The sequence below is a fragment of the Ciconia boyciana genome, chromosome 3, assembly GCF_034638445.1.
Source record: "Ciconia boyciana chromosome 3, ASM3463844v1, whole genome shotgun sequence".
Taxonomy (NCBI): Eukaryota; Metazoa; Chordata; class Aves; order Ciconiiformes; family Ciconiidae; genus Ciconia; species Ciconia boyciana.
Window position 1 is genome coordinate 111,463,905 of NC_132936.1, and position 18,438 is coordinate 111,482,342.

The following is an 18,438-nucleotide window of genomic DNA, read 5'->3' on the forward strand; positions in this document are numbered from 1 at the left end:
AAATGAGACAAGTGTCAGGAAGTGGCTTAGCACACTTGCACTGATTTATTTTTCCCCAACTCCAGGTCTTGTCTGGCGCTTTCAAGCTATTTTCCCCACCAAACACTCAAAGTAGATGTGGACAATTCCCTTCCAGGTTCAAGTATTCCTTTTCTCTTTAAGCATTGGATTGCTGGGTTCTGCTGGGTCTTCAGCATCGTGCCAGATAACTCCAGTCCTCTCTCTTGCAACACAAGTCAGGAGCATACTGCATGTGTTACTTCCTCCTTAGATTTAGGAATTTTCCCTAATTCCATCCAGATTTGTGCATGCATGAATGAGAGCTTGGCATCTCTCTCTTCTTGTTAACACTGTGTTACTGCACTGTAATAATACAAGAAATAATTAAAATTTCTCGTACCCTATTTGCCTGGGATTTAGCTACTATTGTGGTATAAATAATCAAAGGTGAAGGTATCTTTCTGTGGGGTAAAATAAAACTTTTGACTACCTATGTCAGTCTGTGGAAAAAGCTTTTTGTAATACTGTGGTATCAAAATTGAAAGCTGACAGTACTGTTATGTTTTGATTATGTGTAAGAGTAAACACCTTTGTTCTCAGGTATACTTTTTTGAAGGCAAAATTAGCCTAGAATTTACTTAAGTGATTTTTAGCAAAGTCAGGCAGTTCTATGAGGCCAAAGTTTCATAATTGCCCAAACCTGTCATAGTTCTTGAAAATAAGAATTCTCCCTTTGATTAGTTACTGCTCCATCCTTTGCACTGGCATAAGCATACTTTGACCCATGTTGAAAACTGGACTGGATACAGATAAAGATTTAAATGTATCTCTTGCTCTCAGTTTTAACTCAGTTTAGTTCTTCAATACTTTGCACAGCATAGCTGTGCAAATGTTTGTGCTGATGCACAGGACAAGGGCTGAGAGGCAAACAACTGCTGGGAGGAAGGTAGGATAGTTTATTCTGATGGCTTAATGGTGCATGGATCTAGCATTAATATGATGGAGTTGAGTGAGGAATGCAAGAATGTTTAAACTTAAAAACCAGGGGTTTGGTGTGCTATGCATGGCAGTTAAAATGAGATAGGGTGCTGTGGCAAAGCTCTAGATGGGGTTTTGCCTGGACTTCCATTGTAGTCTTCACTATTTCTCACTTTCCCTCAAGGTGTGTGTTTGTGTGTCCCGTAGGAGAGGTTGCTGTACATCACTTGACTGTTGTATCTTATTATTGATGTCCTGGGGATCATTTAAGATGACAGGTGCTTTGCTTAAGTGGACCATTCAATTGTTAACTTGAAACAGTTTGCAAGAGCCTTCAGCAAGCACCATTTTAAAATCTCTCTGTACTCAGTTCTCACAGTATCTTCATGAAAATGCTTCATATGTTCGCCCTCTGGAGGAAGGAATGCTTCAGTTGTTTGAGAGTATTACAGAAGATACTGTGACAGTCCTGGTAAGATTTCTTATTTTGAGTATTGAAAAAGATTTTTACAGAGCAAAAATACTTATGTGATGTTTTTCCTTCCAGGAAACAGCTGTGAAATTGAAGGCCTTCTCAGAACATTTAGCTTCCTACTTATGCTTTTTAAGAAAGATTCTTCCTTATCAGCTAAAAAGGTACTTTTGATTTGATAGATCAAATTAAAGGGGCACTAAAGTGCCCCTTTGTCAACATCTACAACTCAAATATTAAGTCAACTCTTAAAGCACTCTGGCTTAAAAGGCAGAACTTTTTTTTTGCCTGCTGGTTTTTGAGCCTTTAGGTTATACATGCTTTTTTTGGCTGGGCATGTGTTTAGAGCTAAAAACATGTATTTTAAAGCCTTTTTTCTCCCCTCACAGATGAGACTTTAATGAAAGCTGCACAGATTTTTAATGTTTCTTAATGTTATTCAATAGCACTGATACTATTCAGGTATGACATATTGAAACTGTTAATTTCTTGAGCCTGTCTGAAGTGTATTTATCATGCAGTAAATATAGCAATGTAGTAAAACTTTGCCAGATGCACATCTCTTCTGCAGTGAAAATCTTTGTTCCCAAGCGGGTCAAAGGGAGGTGAATTATTAGTGCAAAGGACTGCTTAAAAAGAGGTTTTGGATTAAGGAAGAAGAAAAAGCTTGTTTTATGCCTTCTTTGTACCTGTTCTCCTGCTCATTAGGAAGCAAAAGGTAAATTATATATAGTAGAGGAAAAAGTCTTTAAACTGATGCAATCAGTTCCTTACCATGAGTGTAAACCGTTCCTGGCTTGTGACTGAAGCTCCTAAGAGTGAGGATAGTACATGCATGCACACAGCAGTAGTTTTCACGTATTGCTGAGTTACTCTGATATGTTAACCTTTCTAAAATAAATTCCTAGTCTATTGTTGCTTTGGACTGGGAATGTAGAGAACACTATCTAGTCCAAAACTCATTAACTTGTTTTTAAGATAATTGCTCAGTGTTTAAAAAAAATAATCCATATATTCCTAGTTTGGAAGAAGAGTGTGAGTCTTCTCTTTGCACAGCTGCTTTAAGAGCTAGAAATATGGAGCTACACAGAGACATGAAAAGGTTGACTGCAGTCTTTGAGAAGCTACATACATATGTTAGTCTTCTTGCGTTACCAAGTAAGTGCTAGTTTTGGCTCTGTTGGTTACATTGTGACTGGAAGGTATAGTTTTCCTTTTGGACCAGTTGGGCGGGGGGGGGGGGGGGGGGAACCAAACAAACAAACAAAACCTCCCACACACACCCCTCCAATGCAAAATAAACCAAGCCCACCACACTAAAAAACCACACACACAAAATCCCACTTATATCATAGAGGAGAACAAGCTTAATGCTACTCTTTAGGTATAGTGTAAACTATATAGGGCAAGGGAGTTCTGCAGTATGCTCTGTCATATTGGACTCCCTTTGATCCAGGCTGAGAGACTGAGTGTGCTGTAGAGTGTTTCTTTAATGCTCTGCACTCTTCCTTCTGGATAGACATGGGCATGGTGCAGGCCTGAAAATTACCAAGCAGTCACATGTGCTGCATCTTAGTCAGTTAACTGTAGAGGAGAAGGAATGACTGTAGGTTTTTATAGTATGATTAACAGTACATCTTTTGTCATCTTTTAATCATGAAATTAGTAATAGAATGTAGTTTATTAACAATTATCCCTTCCAGCTCCTCCTGTTCTATTAAACTACAGCTCTCATGGTAATGACTAAATAAAATCAGGTAAAACCTTTGTGTGTATGTGTGTGGGGTAACTATATCCAAATCTATGCTGTAAATAAGAGGAAATGGTTATTGTATAGCTTCAGGCTATTTCAGTCTTCAATATTTAGAAGGACCTAGATGGTCCTTCCTACAACAGTGAGCATGTAAATCTTTCTGCATTCATAAGTGCTTTTTGAGACCAAAAGAGTTGATATCTGTAAAATCTGAATGAAATTTAGGAATCTTGGAAGTCTTTTACCTGCCTGCTCTGGCAAAATTTGGTGTGTGTATATATATCTAATATTAAAGGAAGGGGAAATTTAAGTAAATGAATCTGTTTATGATTCTTTTTTTCTAAAGATTGTACCCCATGCAAATGTTTCTAGTAGGTGGAAATTGGATGATTTTTTCAAAGCTAACTTTTTTCATTCATAATTGAATCTTAAATTTTTTTTTTCTTTCTACGTGGTACTTCTAGGTACAAAACCAGAAGGACTTCTTAGGACAAATTACAACTTGGTGTTTACAAACATTGCTACGAGTCTTCATGGATTTCATGACATTTTAAAAGGTGAGAGTACAGGAATAGTGGTATGTTTTGGCTCTGCTTTTTTCTGTTTAACATAGCATATATGCACTCCCTCTGTAACAATGTTAGATGTGTGATGTGATAAATCTGGTTTGTTTTGCCTTTACAAACTAAGACAAGAAACTAAACCTGTTAACTGCTCTTTTTGGACATGCATGCATGTTTTTCACTCCATTCTGTTAGCTTTGTTCTTCTAAGTTGCTGGAATATTTAATTGTGGTGCTCTAGATCTTCCTGAGCAGCATCACTTTAGTTACTGAACTTCATTGCTCTAGTGGAACTAGCATACAGAATGGAATGTCATTAAATATACATATTTTATTCTGCTTCTGTACTGTTGACCTAGTACCTGCCTTCAAAGTGGAATTTTTCCTTACAGTTTTTAGGTTGATTACTATTTTTAACATGAATATATAACCAAAGTTTATGAAGAAGTCTGATTTCCTTTTGAAACTTAACTTCCTCCTTGAAAATGGCTTACCTTCCTTTTGTCAGAAGGACATGGATATGTTACATTTACAGCGAAGTGATGTTTGGTTAGAACTTGGAGTTTCGTAACACTGATGTTTCTTATATCCTGGAATTTCTGTACCGTGTAGCTGTTCCCAGGGAGAAAATAATCCCTATAGGTGAATTGTTTTGATGCTAGTCAGCTTTTTAAACATTAGGCTTTTATAATTTTAAGCAAAGAAAAATGTTTTTTTTGTTTCTTCTAGTCTTTTAGTAATAATGTCAGTAGCACTGCCCCATTTTGCAGTGTCCCTGTTTAAAAAAAAACAAAAAAAACTTTAGAGATTGTACCACAAACAAAATGAGACACTAAACCAAGAGTTTTGTAACATAGGTAAGTTTATTGATAAATGCCTTCTACCCCTTAATATAGTTACTATAATGTAAAACCAACCCAACTTATACTTTATCAAAAGAAATAAAGAAAATAGAAGCAAAGTACTGAAGAAAATCATCAGTAGAATTTATTAGTTAGCAACAGAAATGTTGTGCTTCCCATACTCCAGAATGCTTGATTTGTCACTTCTCTCCGCCCTTCCTTCCCAACCCAAACTAATTTCCAACTGCTTAAGCTAGCCTCAAATTATAACTTCTGCTGGTGATGGCCTGGGATTTCTCCATTCTGTAGCAATAGTACTTTATTGTAAAACAGGTGCAAAGCATTCACTTGTCAAATAATTACTTATTTTTAATTAGGCCAAGTTAGGAATGCTTGTTCTTACATGATAAATACTTGAGGTTTTTTACATTTTGGTGCTGTTGAAATTAATTAGTGTATTTAAAGCTAAGACGTTTTTGTGACTGACTCTCAAAGTTTTGTGTGTTTTTTCTCTCTGAAGACTGTTCTGTTGATTTTGCCTGAAAGAATTTTAGAATATAGGAAGTAGCATTATAAATTTCTCGTAGTCTTTTAGATTTGCTCTGACAGAATTAAAATACTCTTCCCTTCTAAGTCATGTAAGCTTAAGACTCAGATATTGAACATGACTAAATTCTACCTTCGGTGTCCTGATGTAAACATACGGAAATGGAAAGTATACTTGTGGAATGAAATGCTAATTCAGTGTGAGCTTGGATCTGCTATATAGCTATGATTTTTGGGTACAGAGTACACTTAAATATAGACCTTTATTCTGCCTTGTGTAACAGGCAAAATATCTATTCCTTATGATCACAAACAGTTGTCTAAGGCAGTATACCAAAGAACTAAGAGTATCCAGAATAAACTTTTATACAGCTCGCTTAAAGAGGGGAAAAGCGTTTGAAGCCCGAGGTCATAAGCTGAATTTGAAAATGGTTGCTTAAACAGACAAAAAACGTAATTTGGCATAAATGTGTGTTTCTTTTTCTAGACATTTCCAAGCACTACAGTCAGAAAGCTACTTTAGAACAAGATGTTCCAACTGCCACACAGAAACTCATAACTACAAATGACTGTGTTTTATCCTCTGTTGTGGCTTTAACAAATGGAGTGGGCAAGGTAATGGATATTTTTGTTTCAATATAATGCCCTAACTTGTGCAGGTTTTTAAAAAAAAAAATCTTAGTTGAATGATTTAGAAAATCTAGGTGTGCCTCTGATATTAATGATCTATAGTATCAGGTTTTTTCTAAGGTGTTTTCAGGCTACAAGATGGAAAAAACTGAATGGGTGATAAAAGCAGATACTGTGAAGAATATGCTTTGCATTAGTAAGGTCTAAGTTACGTGGAAGAGCCTGTAGCTTGTTTGAATTTCTTGTTGTGAAGTCCAGTTTCACTAAATACTTGCCTTTCTCTTGAAAGAGTGATTGTTCTCATGAATCTTTCTGGTCAACTGAATTCGAAAAGTGGCTTTTCTTGATGTGTCTAGATTGCCTCATTCTTTAGCAACAACTTGGATCACTTCACTACTTCGTTGAGCTATGGCCCTAAAGGAGGAACAGAGTTCATCAGCCCTCTTTCCGCTGAGTGTATGCTGCAGTACAAGAAAAAGGCGGTTGCTTACATGAAGTCATTGAAGAAGGTTTGTTCAGCTAGCATGCTTGCACAGAGAAAGCACAATTCAGTTGATAGTTGGTTATGCCAAAGAGAATACAAACTAAGAATTTTCAGTATTTGGGATGGATTTTCCTCTGAATGAGAATCTTTGGCTGAGGAAATGGAACCCTTAGAGCAGTAATGCTATTGAAAAATTTAGAGAGCATAGTTGCTCTCACAACTGAGGCTATGTGCCAATTCTGCCGTTACCCATTTCCACTAATTATTTCTGTGCCAAGACTCCAAGGAGAAGAGGGTAGCTGCTTATTTAAATTTCCTCTCATATTCACTAGGAATATGGGGAGAATGACATCATAGTCTTACACTTGCATTCACTGGAAGATAGTGGAGAGCAACTGGGGGAAAAAAAGCAGCTGAAAAGGAGGAAGAAATGTGCTGAACCAAAGGATTGAACACTGGCAGATCTCCCTGTTGTCTCCATTAAAATTAACAACTAAGTGATGGTGTACTTAACAGTTATCATTAAATCACTTAATGCAATGTCTGTAAAGTGGACCTTAAGATGCATTTGATCATTAAGTAACACCTGGAGTTTTCTGAGCATTTTTAAATCAGGTTTGCATTTTGGGGCAGTATTTTTTTAGTGAGCTTAAACCATTCTTTCTACTGGCTGGTAAACACATGGAATATGTTTTTCTTCCCTTTACTAAGGTAAGGAGGGCAACAAGAAAATAAATGTAGAATACATATTCTGATCTACTGTGAAACATGCTTTGAGGTTTGTTTTTATCCTTCTGCAGCCTTGTGCAGATTCAGTGCCTTACGAAGAGGCCTTGGCTAATCGCAGAGTTCTCCTGAGTTCCACAGAAAGTAGAGAAGGTCTTGCGCAACAGGTATTCTGGTATAATTTTTACTAACATATATGATAGTGTATTTTATAAAGGTAAAGTAGTATCAAATAGTCTCTACATATTTGTGTGTGGTTGTTTGTACATATATATGCATATACTGAAGCTTAAAATTAGACTGTAGATGTCTTATTTGTAGAGTTTTGAAAGTAAAACTTACCCTTGTCAGGCTGGCTTATCCAAGACTTTTTCTCCTGTACCTGCACAATGTACATGTAGTTATAAGAACCAGTATTAGCCCATTGATGTCTTCATTTATACATACAAGAAGACAGGCAATCTTTAATTCAAATAAATGCAGAATAAAGACTAGAATAAAGCATACTGAATTTTTCGTTTCTAATGTTATATACTGTTTTGACTACTTTTTTGAACTATGCAGGACTTATTAGCACTGGTTAAGAACAATTATTTTTCTTTTCAGTTGAAGTCCTTTAATAGATTACAGTTTATCATTCTTGCAATGTGCTTTATTTTTTTTTCTGGAAGGTGAGGCAGAGGGAGGTTAAATGGTATTTAAAAGGCCTGCACAGTTTCCCTATCTCCTCGTATGAATGAGACTGGCTGATTAATACTAAAACTTCTTTATTAGCTTGAATGTTCAGACTGTGCTTCAGTCACCGTCATTGAACTTTTACAGAAGAAAAAGACTTCAGTGGGTTTTTTGTAGTGGCCAATATTCAAAGTGTACTAGTAAGGATGAGATGAATTTTGACAAAAATGTATGGAGTGGTATGATGTGTACTGTTGCATAGCTGACTTTTTTACCTGGACAAGTGGGTGGTTCTGTCTGTGTGAGGTGAGGCAGCTGGGAGGGGAGAGATTGATTGTCTTTCTAGGACAGAACAAGACAATGCTAGCACCAGGCACACATCTTTCAAGTTTTCATAAAATTTTTCCCTGCTTTGATTTTCACCTAATATGGTGTTGCCAGTTCTATAAGCTGTAATTTGTGATGAATATTTCAGACTAATTAAATAACGTGGTCATTTTTGACACATGACCACAGTTAAGCATACAGCTCAAATTAGTAGTTGTTTACCTGCTGCACTATTCATTAGCTCACTTATGTAATGGTTTAAAATAATACTGTCTTCAAACACTCCCTGTGTGTGACTTTTTTCCCCCTTGTGTGCAATAACCTGGGCTGTAAACTTTCCCTCCTAAAGGTCCAGCAGAGTTTGGAGAAAATTGCAAAACTTGAACAAGAAAAAGAACACTGGATGTTGGAGGCCCAGCTAGCTAAAATAAAGCTAGAGAAAGAAAACCAAAAACTGAGAAACTCTCTTAGTGGACATTTAACTGAAACTATACAAGAGTGTTCTGTTTTGCCAAATGTAGCTGAACAAAAGAAGGAAACCACAGAAAAGAGTCCAAGGGAACCTATTAAAAGTACTAGTCTGGTAAGTGACCTTTTTCCTTCAATAGAGAAAAATCCAGTTTCTTCAGTAGTAGTACTGTTTGATCAGTGGAACACTTAATAATGACAGCTTTTTGACTGTGAAATGCATTCACACTTGGGCTCCTTGTATTTGCAAAGCTGCTTGCTAATACTTTCTGCAGAGTTTGGAACTTCTTGGCTTTGGAGACTTTGGTATCTTTAGTATCAGGGAGACACTTTTGTAGTTCTGTACTTGTATGACTGAGGGGGAAATAATAGATGCTTAACTTCTGGATTTTTCCAACTGTAGTCGGGAAGCCTTGCAAGTAGTATATATCTCAGGTCGGCTCTAAATTTCCAATACTTTTTTCATCTGTAGGTATGTTAAAGCAAACGGAAGTAGGTAATTAGTATTTTTAAATGGGTTGAAAGACTTACTACAAGTTGGTGCAGTATAATTTAATTTTAACTTGAAGCCCATTCAAGTTTTCAGTGCTGTCTGGAACACTAATTTTTACGTAACCTTCATAGGCACATACAACCTGGGCTCAACAATTGCATTTGGATATGGCATGCATTCTGCCCTTGCTCTTCTATGTTGAGTAAATGTCTTTCCTGTTTATTGCTAGTATTTAAAAGAGGTTGGCCTTTCCCCTGAATTACCACTTCCGAAATGGTATTAATGGGGATTTCATCTCTAAGAAAGAAACAATCTACCTAGCTCAGCACTTGATAGAATTCTTCCTTTTTTTTTTCTCCCCACTTTCCTGCTCCAGGATAAAAATGACCTGTGGATTGTTTTGAAATCCCCAGTTTTTAAGTAAACTGGCATCTTAAGTTTTAGGTCCCGTATTTGGTCCGTTAGGAGTTTGAGGAGGATGGCTTTTTCTAGCCACAATGCTTAATGTAACTCACAGATCCACATATTGTATAAATATTTCCCATATACCTAATTCTCTAGTCCTGTTGAGGTCAGAAAAAAAACCCTCTTGACTCTGTGAAGACCTTCTTCCATAAAACTAGTTATTTGCATACACCTGTCTGCTAGAGTTCTGTCAGTGCTTCACACTGAACTGTCAAACTGGAAAGAAAGGAATTCAGAAGGTACTCAAGAAATCCAAGATGGGTTTCCTTGCTCTTGGACATGAAAAGTAATGTTTCAATGTACTAACGTACTTCTGAATTAGTTTCATGTAATCAAGCAGTTGCATAATCATACAAGCTAGCTGCATCTTGTTGCTTCTATTGCCTTTTCCCTGTGTACATTGTAAGGCAAAGGATATATTTGGAGAGTTGGTATCAGCTTTAATTCTGTTCAAGGCATTAATGTATATTATTACCCTTGTTTATGTTACAGGTGGAAGTACTTAAATTTGGTTTTAGTTTTAACTGTTGCAAGATTTTTTAATTTAAAGTCCTTCTATGACTGAAGCCGAAATGACTTGCAGCTATAGTAGCTATTTTTGCAGTTCTCACTTAAGCATATTTTCTTCTTTTGTTCTAGATTGGAATGTTGACTGTAACTACTGATAATGAAAAGGTAATCTGTTTTAAACATTATCAAAGTACATCTGGTAAATACTTCAATTCTGATTCTGTTAAACTTACTCCAAAGGTCTAATTACCAAGAATACTGTCCTGTAATGGCATGAGTCACCCCCATGTAGTCTGTATACTATATCTTCAAGTTTCTGAAATCCGTGTATTTCTTAACTTTCTTCTTCTGTTTAGTGAACTGTTATATTTTATTCATGTAAGCAGTTTGGAGCAGTGTGAGCTGTGGTCCAGGTCTGTTCTCTGTAATTTGAGGAAAGCATTGGTCTGTCTGTACTTCAGTAACCCTAACTGCATTCCAAGCCTGAATTCTTAACTCTTAAGGAAGGGCTCAAGCTGCAAAAAAAGTCACTGACTGTAGTGCCCAGTGTTTAAGGCTTAAGTACATGCTATCCCAAACCAGATGTCACACCAAAAGAAACTTTGAATCAGCTGTCAGACTAAATGTTAACTTTTTGTTTAGCGCTGCTATAGCTTAATGCTTGCCCCAGCAGGAATTTAGCAGAGTAAGATTCAGTGCTTTCCCTTTTTTGACACTGCAGGGAACTGATGTGTATTTTAGTTTACTCTGCCTTTTCTTCTGAGGGTATGATTAAAAAGTAGGTGGGAGCCAGATAATAACTGATACAAGTTCTTAAAAGCTACTGCGTAGTGCTCAACTTGAAGGTAATGACAAGTCATGTGAAAGCTGCCTCTAGTGGGTTACTCTGTAACTTACAGTAAACTGGTGAGTTGTGGGTTTTGGGGGTGTTTTTGTTTGTTTGTTTTCTTAAGTTCAAATGTCTAAACAAACTTCTGTAACATGCAACATAAGAAATAGTTCTGACTGTTGTGAGCTTCTGAAACTTAGTTATGCAAAGGAATTCTTTGTTGGGAAAAGCCAGTAAGTTTTTATGTAGCTGAAAGCAATCCATTTCTGCAGTGGATTTTCATCTTCATCAGAGACTTGATAAATCAAGCTAACTTCTTACATCTGCAGTCAGCTCTCTGTCCTTTAAGGAAGTCTGACACTTAGAGTCACCATCAGAGTGACAAATTGCAGAGTGACCTGCTGTAATTTGGCTATTTTGTTTGGGGAATTTATTGCTTTCAGGTAGAGCGGCCAGGCCTCAAAGGAAGAGAAGTCAGTATAGAGGAATAGAGGACAATGTTGTGATGCAAGTATTCAGGCTACTAAACATAAATGTGCTTAAATTTTTGCTTTGCCAGGCTCCAGATGTTGAGTCTCGTGAAGACCTGATAAAAAACCACTATATGGCAAGGATAGCAGAACTTACATCTCATCTGCAGCTTGCTGACAGCAAATCAGTACACTTTCATGCTGAGGTGAGCATGCAGGCAGTGTCTATACTGAAAACAGTAAATCCTTTTTGAACTTTCCACAGGCAAGTGTTATGACAGTGAGTTTAAATATATGGAACATAATGTTTCATAAAAATCTGTTCCTGGAGTATGTTTTTTGCCTGTGGCTTAGTGTGCATAGAAATGGATGCTGTAGAAAGATTTTTTTTTTTAAATCCTTTGGTAGCCTTGTCTTGGGTATATTAAGAAGTAAAATGCATATAATGTATAGGTTTGTTCATATAAGCTGAAGCAGCTGGCTTTAGTTACTAAGGTAGTTTTGACTTCATCTTAAAGTGATGCTGACATCATTCAAAAATATTTGAGTGTATCATGAAGTGATGAAAACAGTTCTCCTCTGAGAAATTGGATTTTAGGCGTAAGTTATGCTTAACTTCAGGAATTAACAAAATGATTCCTTGTATCTATGACTTCCTGTTTTCATTTCAAACCATAGGTAATTTTTCTTGAAAGTAGTGGTCATTCTGATTTGTGTAATTAACTGATGTGGAATATACCAAAGCTCCAGGTTGACAGAGGAAATGCTTTTAAATATTTTTTTTAAGAGTAGATAACATGGTATGGAGGAACCATCTTTCTCTGATATTTGAGCAATGTATGAAGTAAGTTGTTTGTGTTGCTTTCTACTTATGAAATATGTTCTAGTAATTATGTGAAAAATATGATATTTAGAGGGTTGGCAATATGGTAATTATGTAAAATGAAACAAAAGTTTAATGTTAACTATTACATTACCTTTGCACTGAAAAATGTGCACAAGGTCTGACTAAGTTTCTTGAAATGTAAGGGTTACAGAAAGATGGAAACTTCCAAAGCAATCAGTTAAAGGTGGCACAAGGCAATACCCTGGAGCTAACTTTCCTCCCTTCTACCCTCCCTATCCTGTTCTCACTGACAGTGTCGAGCGCTTGCCAAAAGACTGTCTTTAGCAGAGAAGTCCAAGGAATCGCTCACTGAAGAGTTGAAACTAGCTAGTCAAAACATCAGTAGATTACAGGCAAGTAAAATGTTATCTAATGTAATAGATGCATTTCATGATTGTGTGTAAGGGCAAGTTGGAGGAGAAAAATTACAACTGTTGACTGTGGTCATGCCTTTACTAGGTCCTTAGGTATGTGATCTAAAAACTCTAATGGTATGTAGAGAAGAGACTTAAATAATACACTTCAAATCCCAGGTATAAAGTTGAAGTGGAACGTGCTTGCAAGGAAAAGTTTATAGTAGCCAAGCCTGTGTTTTAGCACGTGATGTCAAGGCTTTTTATGAAAATGGGTTTGTCTATGTCAAAAGGTGTGGTTATATGACTGATTTCCGTGGCTTGTTTCCCTCTGCAAGGGGAAGATTACTTTGTGTAAAGCCAGCACTTGCATCTACTCCTCAGAGTTAGATGTGATACTGACAAGGCTGAGTACACATCAGTCCATTTAACTTAAAAACAGGACTAGGAAAGTGACGAAAGTGCAGTTTCTTAATCCTTTCTAGCACCTGGGACTGAAAGTTGTAGATATGCCGGGGTGTTTTTTTGAGCTGGATAGCTTAATATTAAGCAAAAATAACTTTGGGGTAATCCTTAAGAAGCCATTGTTAACAACAGATAATAAACTCTTATACCAGATGTCCTGTGAATGTCCTGTCCCTTTGTCCTTCCCCTCCATACAATTCAGAAAGGAGCAAATAGTAAAATAAAGTGTGTGTATATATGTAACGTTCAGTGCTTAAATGCTTTTGTTTTCTTCATATTTAGTTCATATCTTTAATGCTCACCTGTCTGAGATGGTGAGCACCTAAAATGCTCCACGCAGGCAGTGAATATAATGACACACGCTTAAAAGAATTGTTCATGAACACAAAGTGCTCTTTTGATTTGTTCCTTTAACAAATTCCACAATCAATATCCAACTTGACATGAGATGTTCATCTCCAATTACATACTAAACTTCCTAAGAAAAGATAGCAGGCGCACCATTTGTATGTTTAGTAGTCTGCATAACATTGAATCATAGAATTGTTTAGGTTGGAAGGGCCCTCTGAAGGTAAGCTGGTCCCCTCCTTTTGGTCAGAGTAGAGAGAGTTCAGATCAAGCTGTTGGATCAGGAGTTTCCTGTGTAGCTATGCTGGCTTTCTGCCACAGTTGCTCAGCTTCCAAAGCATTGGACTGTTCTTTGCTCTGGCCTTGATTATTCAGCTTTCCTGGACCCCTTTAACTTCCAGGGCAGTTTTACCTTGGGTCTTGCCAAGCAGACCTTGAAAAAGCCAAAATCTACTCTTCTTAAATCTCAGGTTGCTGTAATTCTACTATTCATCTTGCTTCCCTCAGGATGTTAAATTCCACTAACTCATGGTTGCTGCAGCCAAGGCTACCATTGGCTTTCACATCCCTGACCAGCTTTTCCGTATTTGTGAGTAACAGGTCCAGCAGAGAGCCTCTCTTAGGCCTATTGATCACTGGTATCAAGAAATTCCTTACCACACTCAAGGGAACTCCCGAATTGCTTGCATCCCACCTTGTTGCCCTTCCAGGAGATGTCAGGGTGGTTAAAATTCCTCATGAGGATCAGGGTCTGGAGTTGTGAGATGTCTATCTGCCCCCCATATCACCCTTGTTGTTCTCCTCTGATCCCTACCTATGAGATCTTGTCTTCAAACTGCTCCTTCACATAAAGCATGACTTCTCCCCTTCCTATCCTGTGCTTCCTAAAGTGTCTGTATCCCTTCATTGCTGTGTTCTAGTCATGCACAGTATCCCACCATGTCCGTCTAATGCCAGTGAGATCATATCTCTGCAACTGCATGTGGATTGTTGATTCCTTCAGCTTTGTATGCCACGGATGTTCATGTACAGGCCATGGTCTAACCCTGTAAACTTTACTTGTTTCTTGGCTAGAAGCAGTGTTGGAAAACTTAGCTGTTAGTCTTTTATGTAAGCCATAAAAAGCAGGGGAAAAAATTATAAAGGAAACAGAGCAAAAATAAGGGGAACAGACCATGCATGAGACTTCAGGTAAAAGAAAAGTAGCTATTTAGTTTCTTTCAGCAAGTGATTTTTTTTTCCAATGGTTTAGCTTAATTGCACGCATTCAGCATCAAAAGTGTATGTTACTAAGTGGTGATAGAAGTTGGCTGCTTTGCCCGTTGTCGTGAATATTGAGCAAAGGCTTCTGGTTATTTTTTTTCCCTTAGGATGAACTGATGACAACAAAGAGAAGTTATGAGGATCAGTTAAGTATGATGAGTGACCATCTCTGCAGTATGAATGAAACATTAACTAAACAAAGAGAAGAAATTGATACACTAAAGATGACTAGTAAGGTAAGTTGCCAGGTGTTGATATTAGGCACTGGCTGCAGTTTGGAGGTCTACAGGTTGCATTTGGCATGCCTGCAGTACTACCCTTTAACAAACCAATTCACAAGATATAGTTCTTATTCTTGACCAATTGAGAAGAAAACTCCAAACCTGGTCCTGCATGTTTCAGTGAAGAAAAAATTCTTGTAAAACATACATGTGGGAAAGAAGAAACACTTTATGTCACTGCTACAAAGTAGGCTTTCAAAGTGTACCCTCTGATGGATGATCACCCTTTTTTGGTTTATATCTGGTGAAAATAGAACTACTTGCAAATCCATCTAGTGATACCAGGTGTTTATGATTAAATTTATTGGTAGGAGTGTCAATCCTGCACTCCTCTCTTGGTTGCAGCATACTCTGTTCTTGGCAGCTATTCTTTTCTCTGTTTTATTTCCATGTTCTAGCTTTTCTGTCTCTCATATGTAGGAATTAAAAATTTGCCACTTATATTTTTCCGTGAACTTAAAATGCACACTCAAATTTTTTTGCAAGCAAGGAGTCTGTCTATTTACCAGAAACAAGTTTTTGACTCATCTTAATGCTAATGATGAAAAATACAGAAGTCTGCTGTTTTGAGCAGTCAGTGCTTATACCATGGCATATCTTATTCTGATGGTTCTAGGGAGAAACAGATCTTGTGAAGGCCTTTACCCTTCACTAGTCTGGCTGTGAAACTAAAAAGCTAGCATTATTCTCCTTAATTGTGGAATGCATGGAAGCAGGTTTCACTGAAGGGTTAAAAAAAAAAGCATGTTTTGATTAAAGGTCCCATAACAGAAATTTTTATTTTTTAGAGTAGACTCTTCCCCTCATGTACAGAACTGTTTTTCTCCAGATGTCTGAGTGTTTTGACTTGGCATTGCAGTCTTTTAAACTACTTTTTGGTGTATAAGCTCTTGTGTTTTTAGAGGAAAGCTCTTGGCTGCATACTGGCCATAGCACTTCATGTTTTTATAAAATGTTTTCTGGAATTTTTCACTTGTCATACTTTTAAGACATGAAGTGGTACTCTGTCTGTAAGGAGGTAGTTCAGAATCTCACAACAGTAGACTCGGATTTTCAAATGCTACCAAATGGAGAAGGTGATTCAGTTGAAATTAAAAAAATGCAGTTAAAGCCATTATCACCTGGAGAGAATTGTTGGTTAGATTAAAAACAAATGTTATTTTAAGGAAATAGAAGTAACTATTGCACAAAAGTTTTTTTTTTTTTAAGCTACACATTTGCTTTGTGGAATTGTTGCAAGTCAAATGTGAGTTGGTTAGCTGTAGAACAAATTATTTTCTAAACTAGGAATATTCTGTATTCAAGTTAAAGTTAAATTTGTTTTGGAACAAAATGATAGGGTGGGGGATTGACTTTAATTTGAGGCAATTATCCTATAAGGTTTGTATTTGAAATATTACTTAAGGATGAATTATGATTTGACTTGCCTTTTCTGCCCTTACAGTATTAGTGGTGTTAATACAATTGAGTGTCTTGGGACATAACCTGTGGAGAAAAGACATTTGAGTTTCAATTGAAGTAAGGTATTGCTGTGCTTATTTGAAATATCTGGTACTTTCCTCTGTTATGCCTGTAAAGTTAGAGGGATTTTCAGAGCAAGCAGTTACAGGCTTCCATTATTAAAGGCCTATGGACTTTATTTTCAGTTTGACTGTTATTCTTTGTTTGCTGTAGGCATAAACTATCAGATGTCAGGTTTTATATTTTGTCTGTATAGACCTGAATTATATGTTCTGTTCACTTGTTTCTTGTTGCAGGGAAATTCTAAGAAGAACAAAAATCGATAGCTTACAGCTAATCAACTGACTTCGGAAGCTGCTGCTGCACAGGATGCAGTTAGTGAATGTTCATTGTCCAGTTCCTGCTTGTTACAGGAAGCAGAGTTGGTATTGGGTCTAGTAAAAACTGATTTGGTGCTGTAAATGGCTTTAAAATATTTAGAACTTGTAACAGATATAACAGACCTTAATGTTGGCTGTAAACCAGGAAATACACACTCTGTGGATAATTTATATAGTAATTACCTTCAGTTTTTACTGTGCACTTTTTAAAACTATGTTTTAATTTCATGTAATAACTTCAGATTTTGTATATTTTCAAATATGATTGTGCATTAACAAATTTGGATCAGTGCAGTAGTTGTCTATTTTTGAGTTGTGTTAAATTGTCAACATGTGTACATTCCTTTACTTGTTAATAACAGTTTAAAAATTAATTTTGAGACTTTTTTGGCCATGCAAGCTGTGCAGTTACTGTAAATGTCTTATTCCTGTTCTCAGCCCTTTTGAATTAATTGAATTGTGGCTTTAAATGATTTCTATAAATTCACACAAGTAAATGGGATCACTATTTTATTTTAGGCTGCAATAGGGGAAACTTTTGCTGCTTGTATTTGGCACTTTTGATTTTGAAGTGAAGAGCACAAATAGCTGAATTGGGATACTTCTATGAAATTGCTTTAAGCCCTTACTTAGGCATTTTGTTTACACACATATGTATATATATTGTTTGAAATAGCTGTTCAAAGCTAGAGGAAATTGTGATCCTAACTTGCCCCAAAGGAGTGAAGCAATGTATGTGTGTAGAATAGATCAGCTTACTGTGTTCTCTTACAATAAAGAAAAATATGAAATATGTAGAAGATTTAGACATTGAATTTGCAAGAAGTCTTCATGGAATTAAGTCCTGATGGATTCACTGGGGGGAATGCACGTGGCTTTTCCTGTGTTTTGGGAAGTTTGTGAACTTTAGGCCTCTCCTAAGATTTTTTTTAAGTGAAGTCTAATACCATGAGTTTTCACAGCATTGATTTTTTAAAATTATTTTTTTAATCAGATGCTGTGCTGCTCCACACTTTACACTGATCTTCTGTTCCATAATTTGCATTATGGCACTTATTTGTCCCATAAGGGTTTACACTGATAACAGCTGTGTTGATATGTATTATTAGTATGTAATAGTAAAATCAACTACATGAAACCAGCTTGACTTTTTTCTTGACTCTGGTTATACAATGTGGTATTGTGGTGAGAGGTTAACAGCTGTTCCCAGTGAGGTGAGCTTAAGTAATTAAACCAGTCCAGTTACTCTTAGTAGTGCTTCTCTTTGTTTGAGCCAGGCTGCATTCTGTACCTAATGCTGCAGTGTGCGAAGTTGACCGAGTCCATGTTAGCATTTCTCACCTTTTTGTCTGCTGAAAGGCAAACAAGCATCCTATCTGTATCAATCACAACTGTGGGACTGTTCTGATACAGTTTTTCCTTTTAAAGACAAAATGGATGTGGTCATGAAACTGGAGAGGAGATAGGGAGAGTCTGCATGCTTTCTTACTAGCATCATGTTGAATTAAAAAGTACATGGTGGTGCTAAGAAGGGTTGGGAAGTGTTTACTTTCTCTCTAACCATTTTATTGAAGCAGATACAGCTTCAACTGTTTCAATTAGGGTTGGAAGCTAATTGCTTTCTTCCAGTTCTTTTGAAGCTGCCTTTTCTGAGGACTTTCATCTTGCAGTGAAGGTACTAATTTATCTTATTTTAATTCTCTGGATCAAATTGCTGAACTTCTTACTAGTGCTGCTTCTCATAGGTGGCTGCATTCAGAAAAAGGTTTTG

General features: G+C 36.8%; 1 protein-coding gene across 4 annotated transcripts in view; it reads left to right on the plus strand.

The window, feature by feature from the left end:
• Positions 1-18,161, plus strand: part of PPP1R21 (protein phosphatase 1 regulatory subunit 21) — a 34,276-nt gene extending 16,115 nt beyond the window's left edge. For 3 of the 4 annotated variants that reach the window (XM_072857108.1, XM_072857109.1, XM_072857110.1), the window contains 13 exons: positions 1,349-1,450; positions 1,526-1,614; positions 2,472-2,608; positions 3,668-3,760; positions 5,641-5,768; positions 6,140-6,292; positions 7,068-7,160; positions 8,345-8,578; positions 10,061-10,096; positions 11,320-11,436; positions 12,371-12,469; positions 14,653-14,781; positions 16,584-18,160. In XM_072857108.1, coding sequence (XP_072713209.1) covers positions 1,349-1,450; positions 1,526-1,614; positions 2,472-2,608; positions 3,668-3,760; positions 5,641-5,768; positions 6,140-6,292; positions 7,068-7,160; positions 8,345-8,578; positions 10,061-10,096; positions 11,320-11,436; positions 12,371-12,469; positions 14,653-14,781; positions 16,584-16,613 — 1,440 coding nt within the window. In that variant the 3' untranslated portion in view covers positions 16,614-18,160. Of the gene's footprint in view, positions 1-1,348; positions 1,451-1,525; positions 1,615-2,471; positions 2,609-3,667; positions 3,761-5,640; positions 5,769-6,139; positions 6,293-7,067; positions 7,161-8,344; positions 8,579-10,060; positions 10,097-11,319; positions 11,437-12,370; positions 12,470-14,652; positions 14,782-16,583 lie in introns of all 4 variants that reach the window. The other variant, XM_072857107.1, reaches the window with a different exon arrangement.
• Positions 18,162-18,438: the final 277 nt, after the last annotated feature.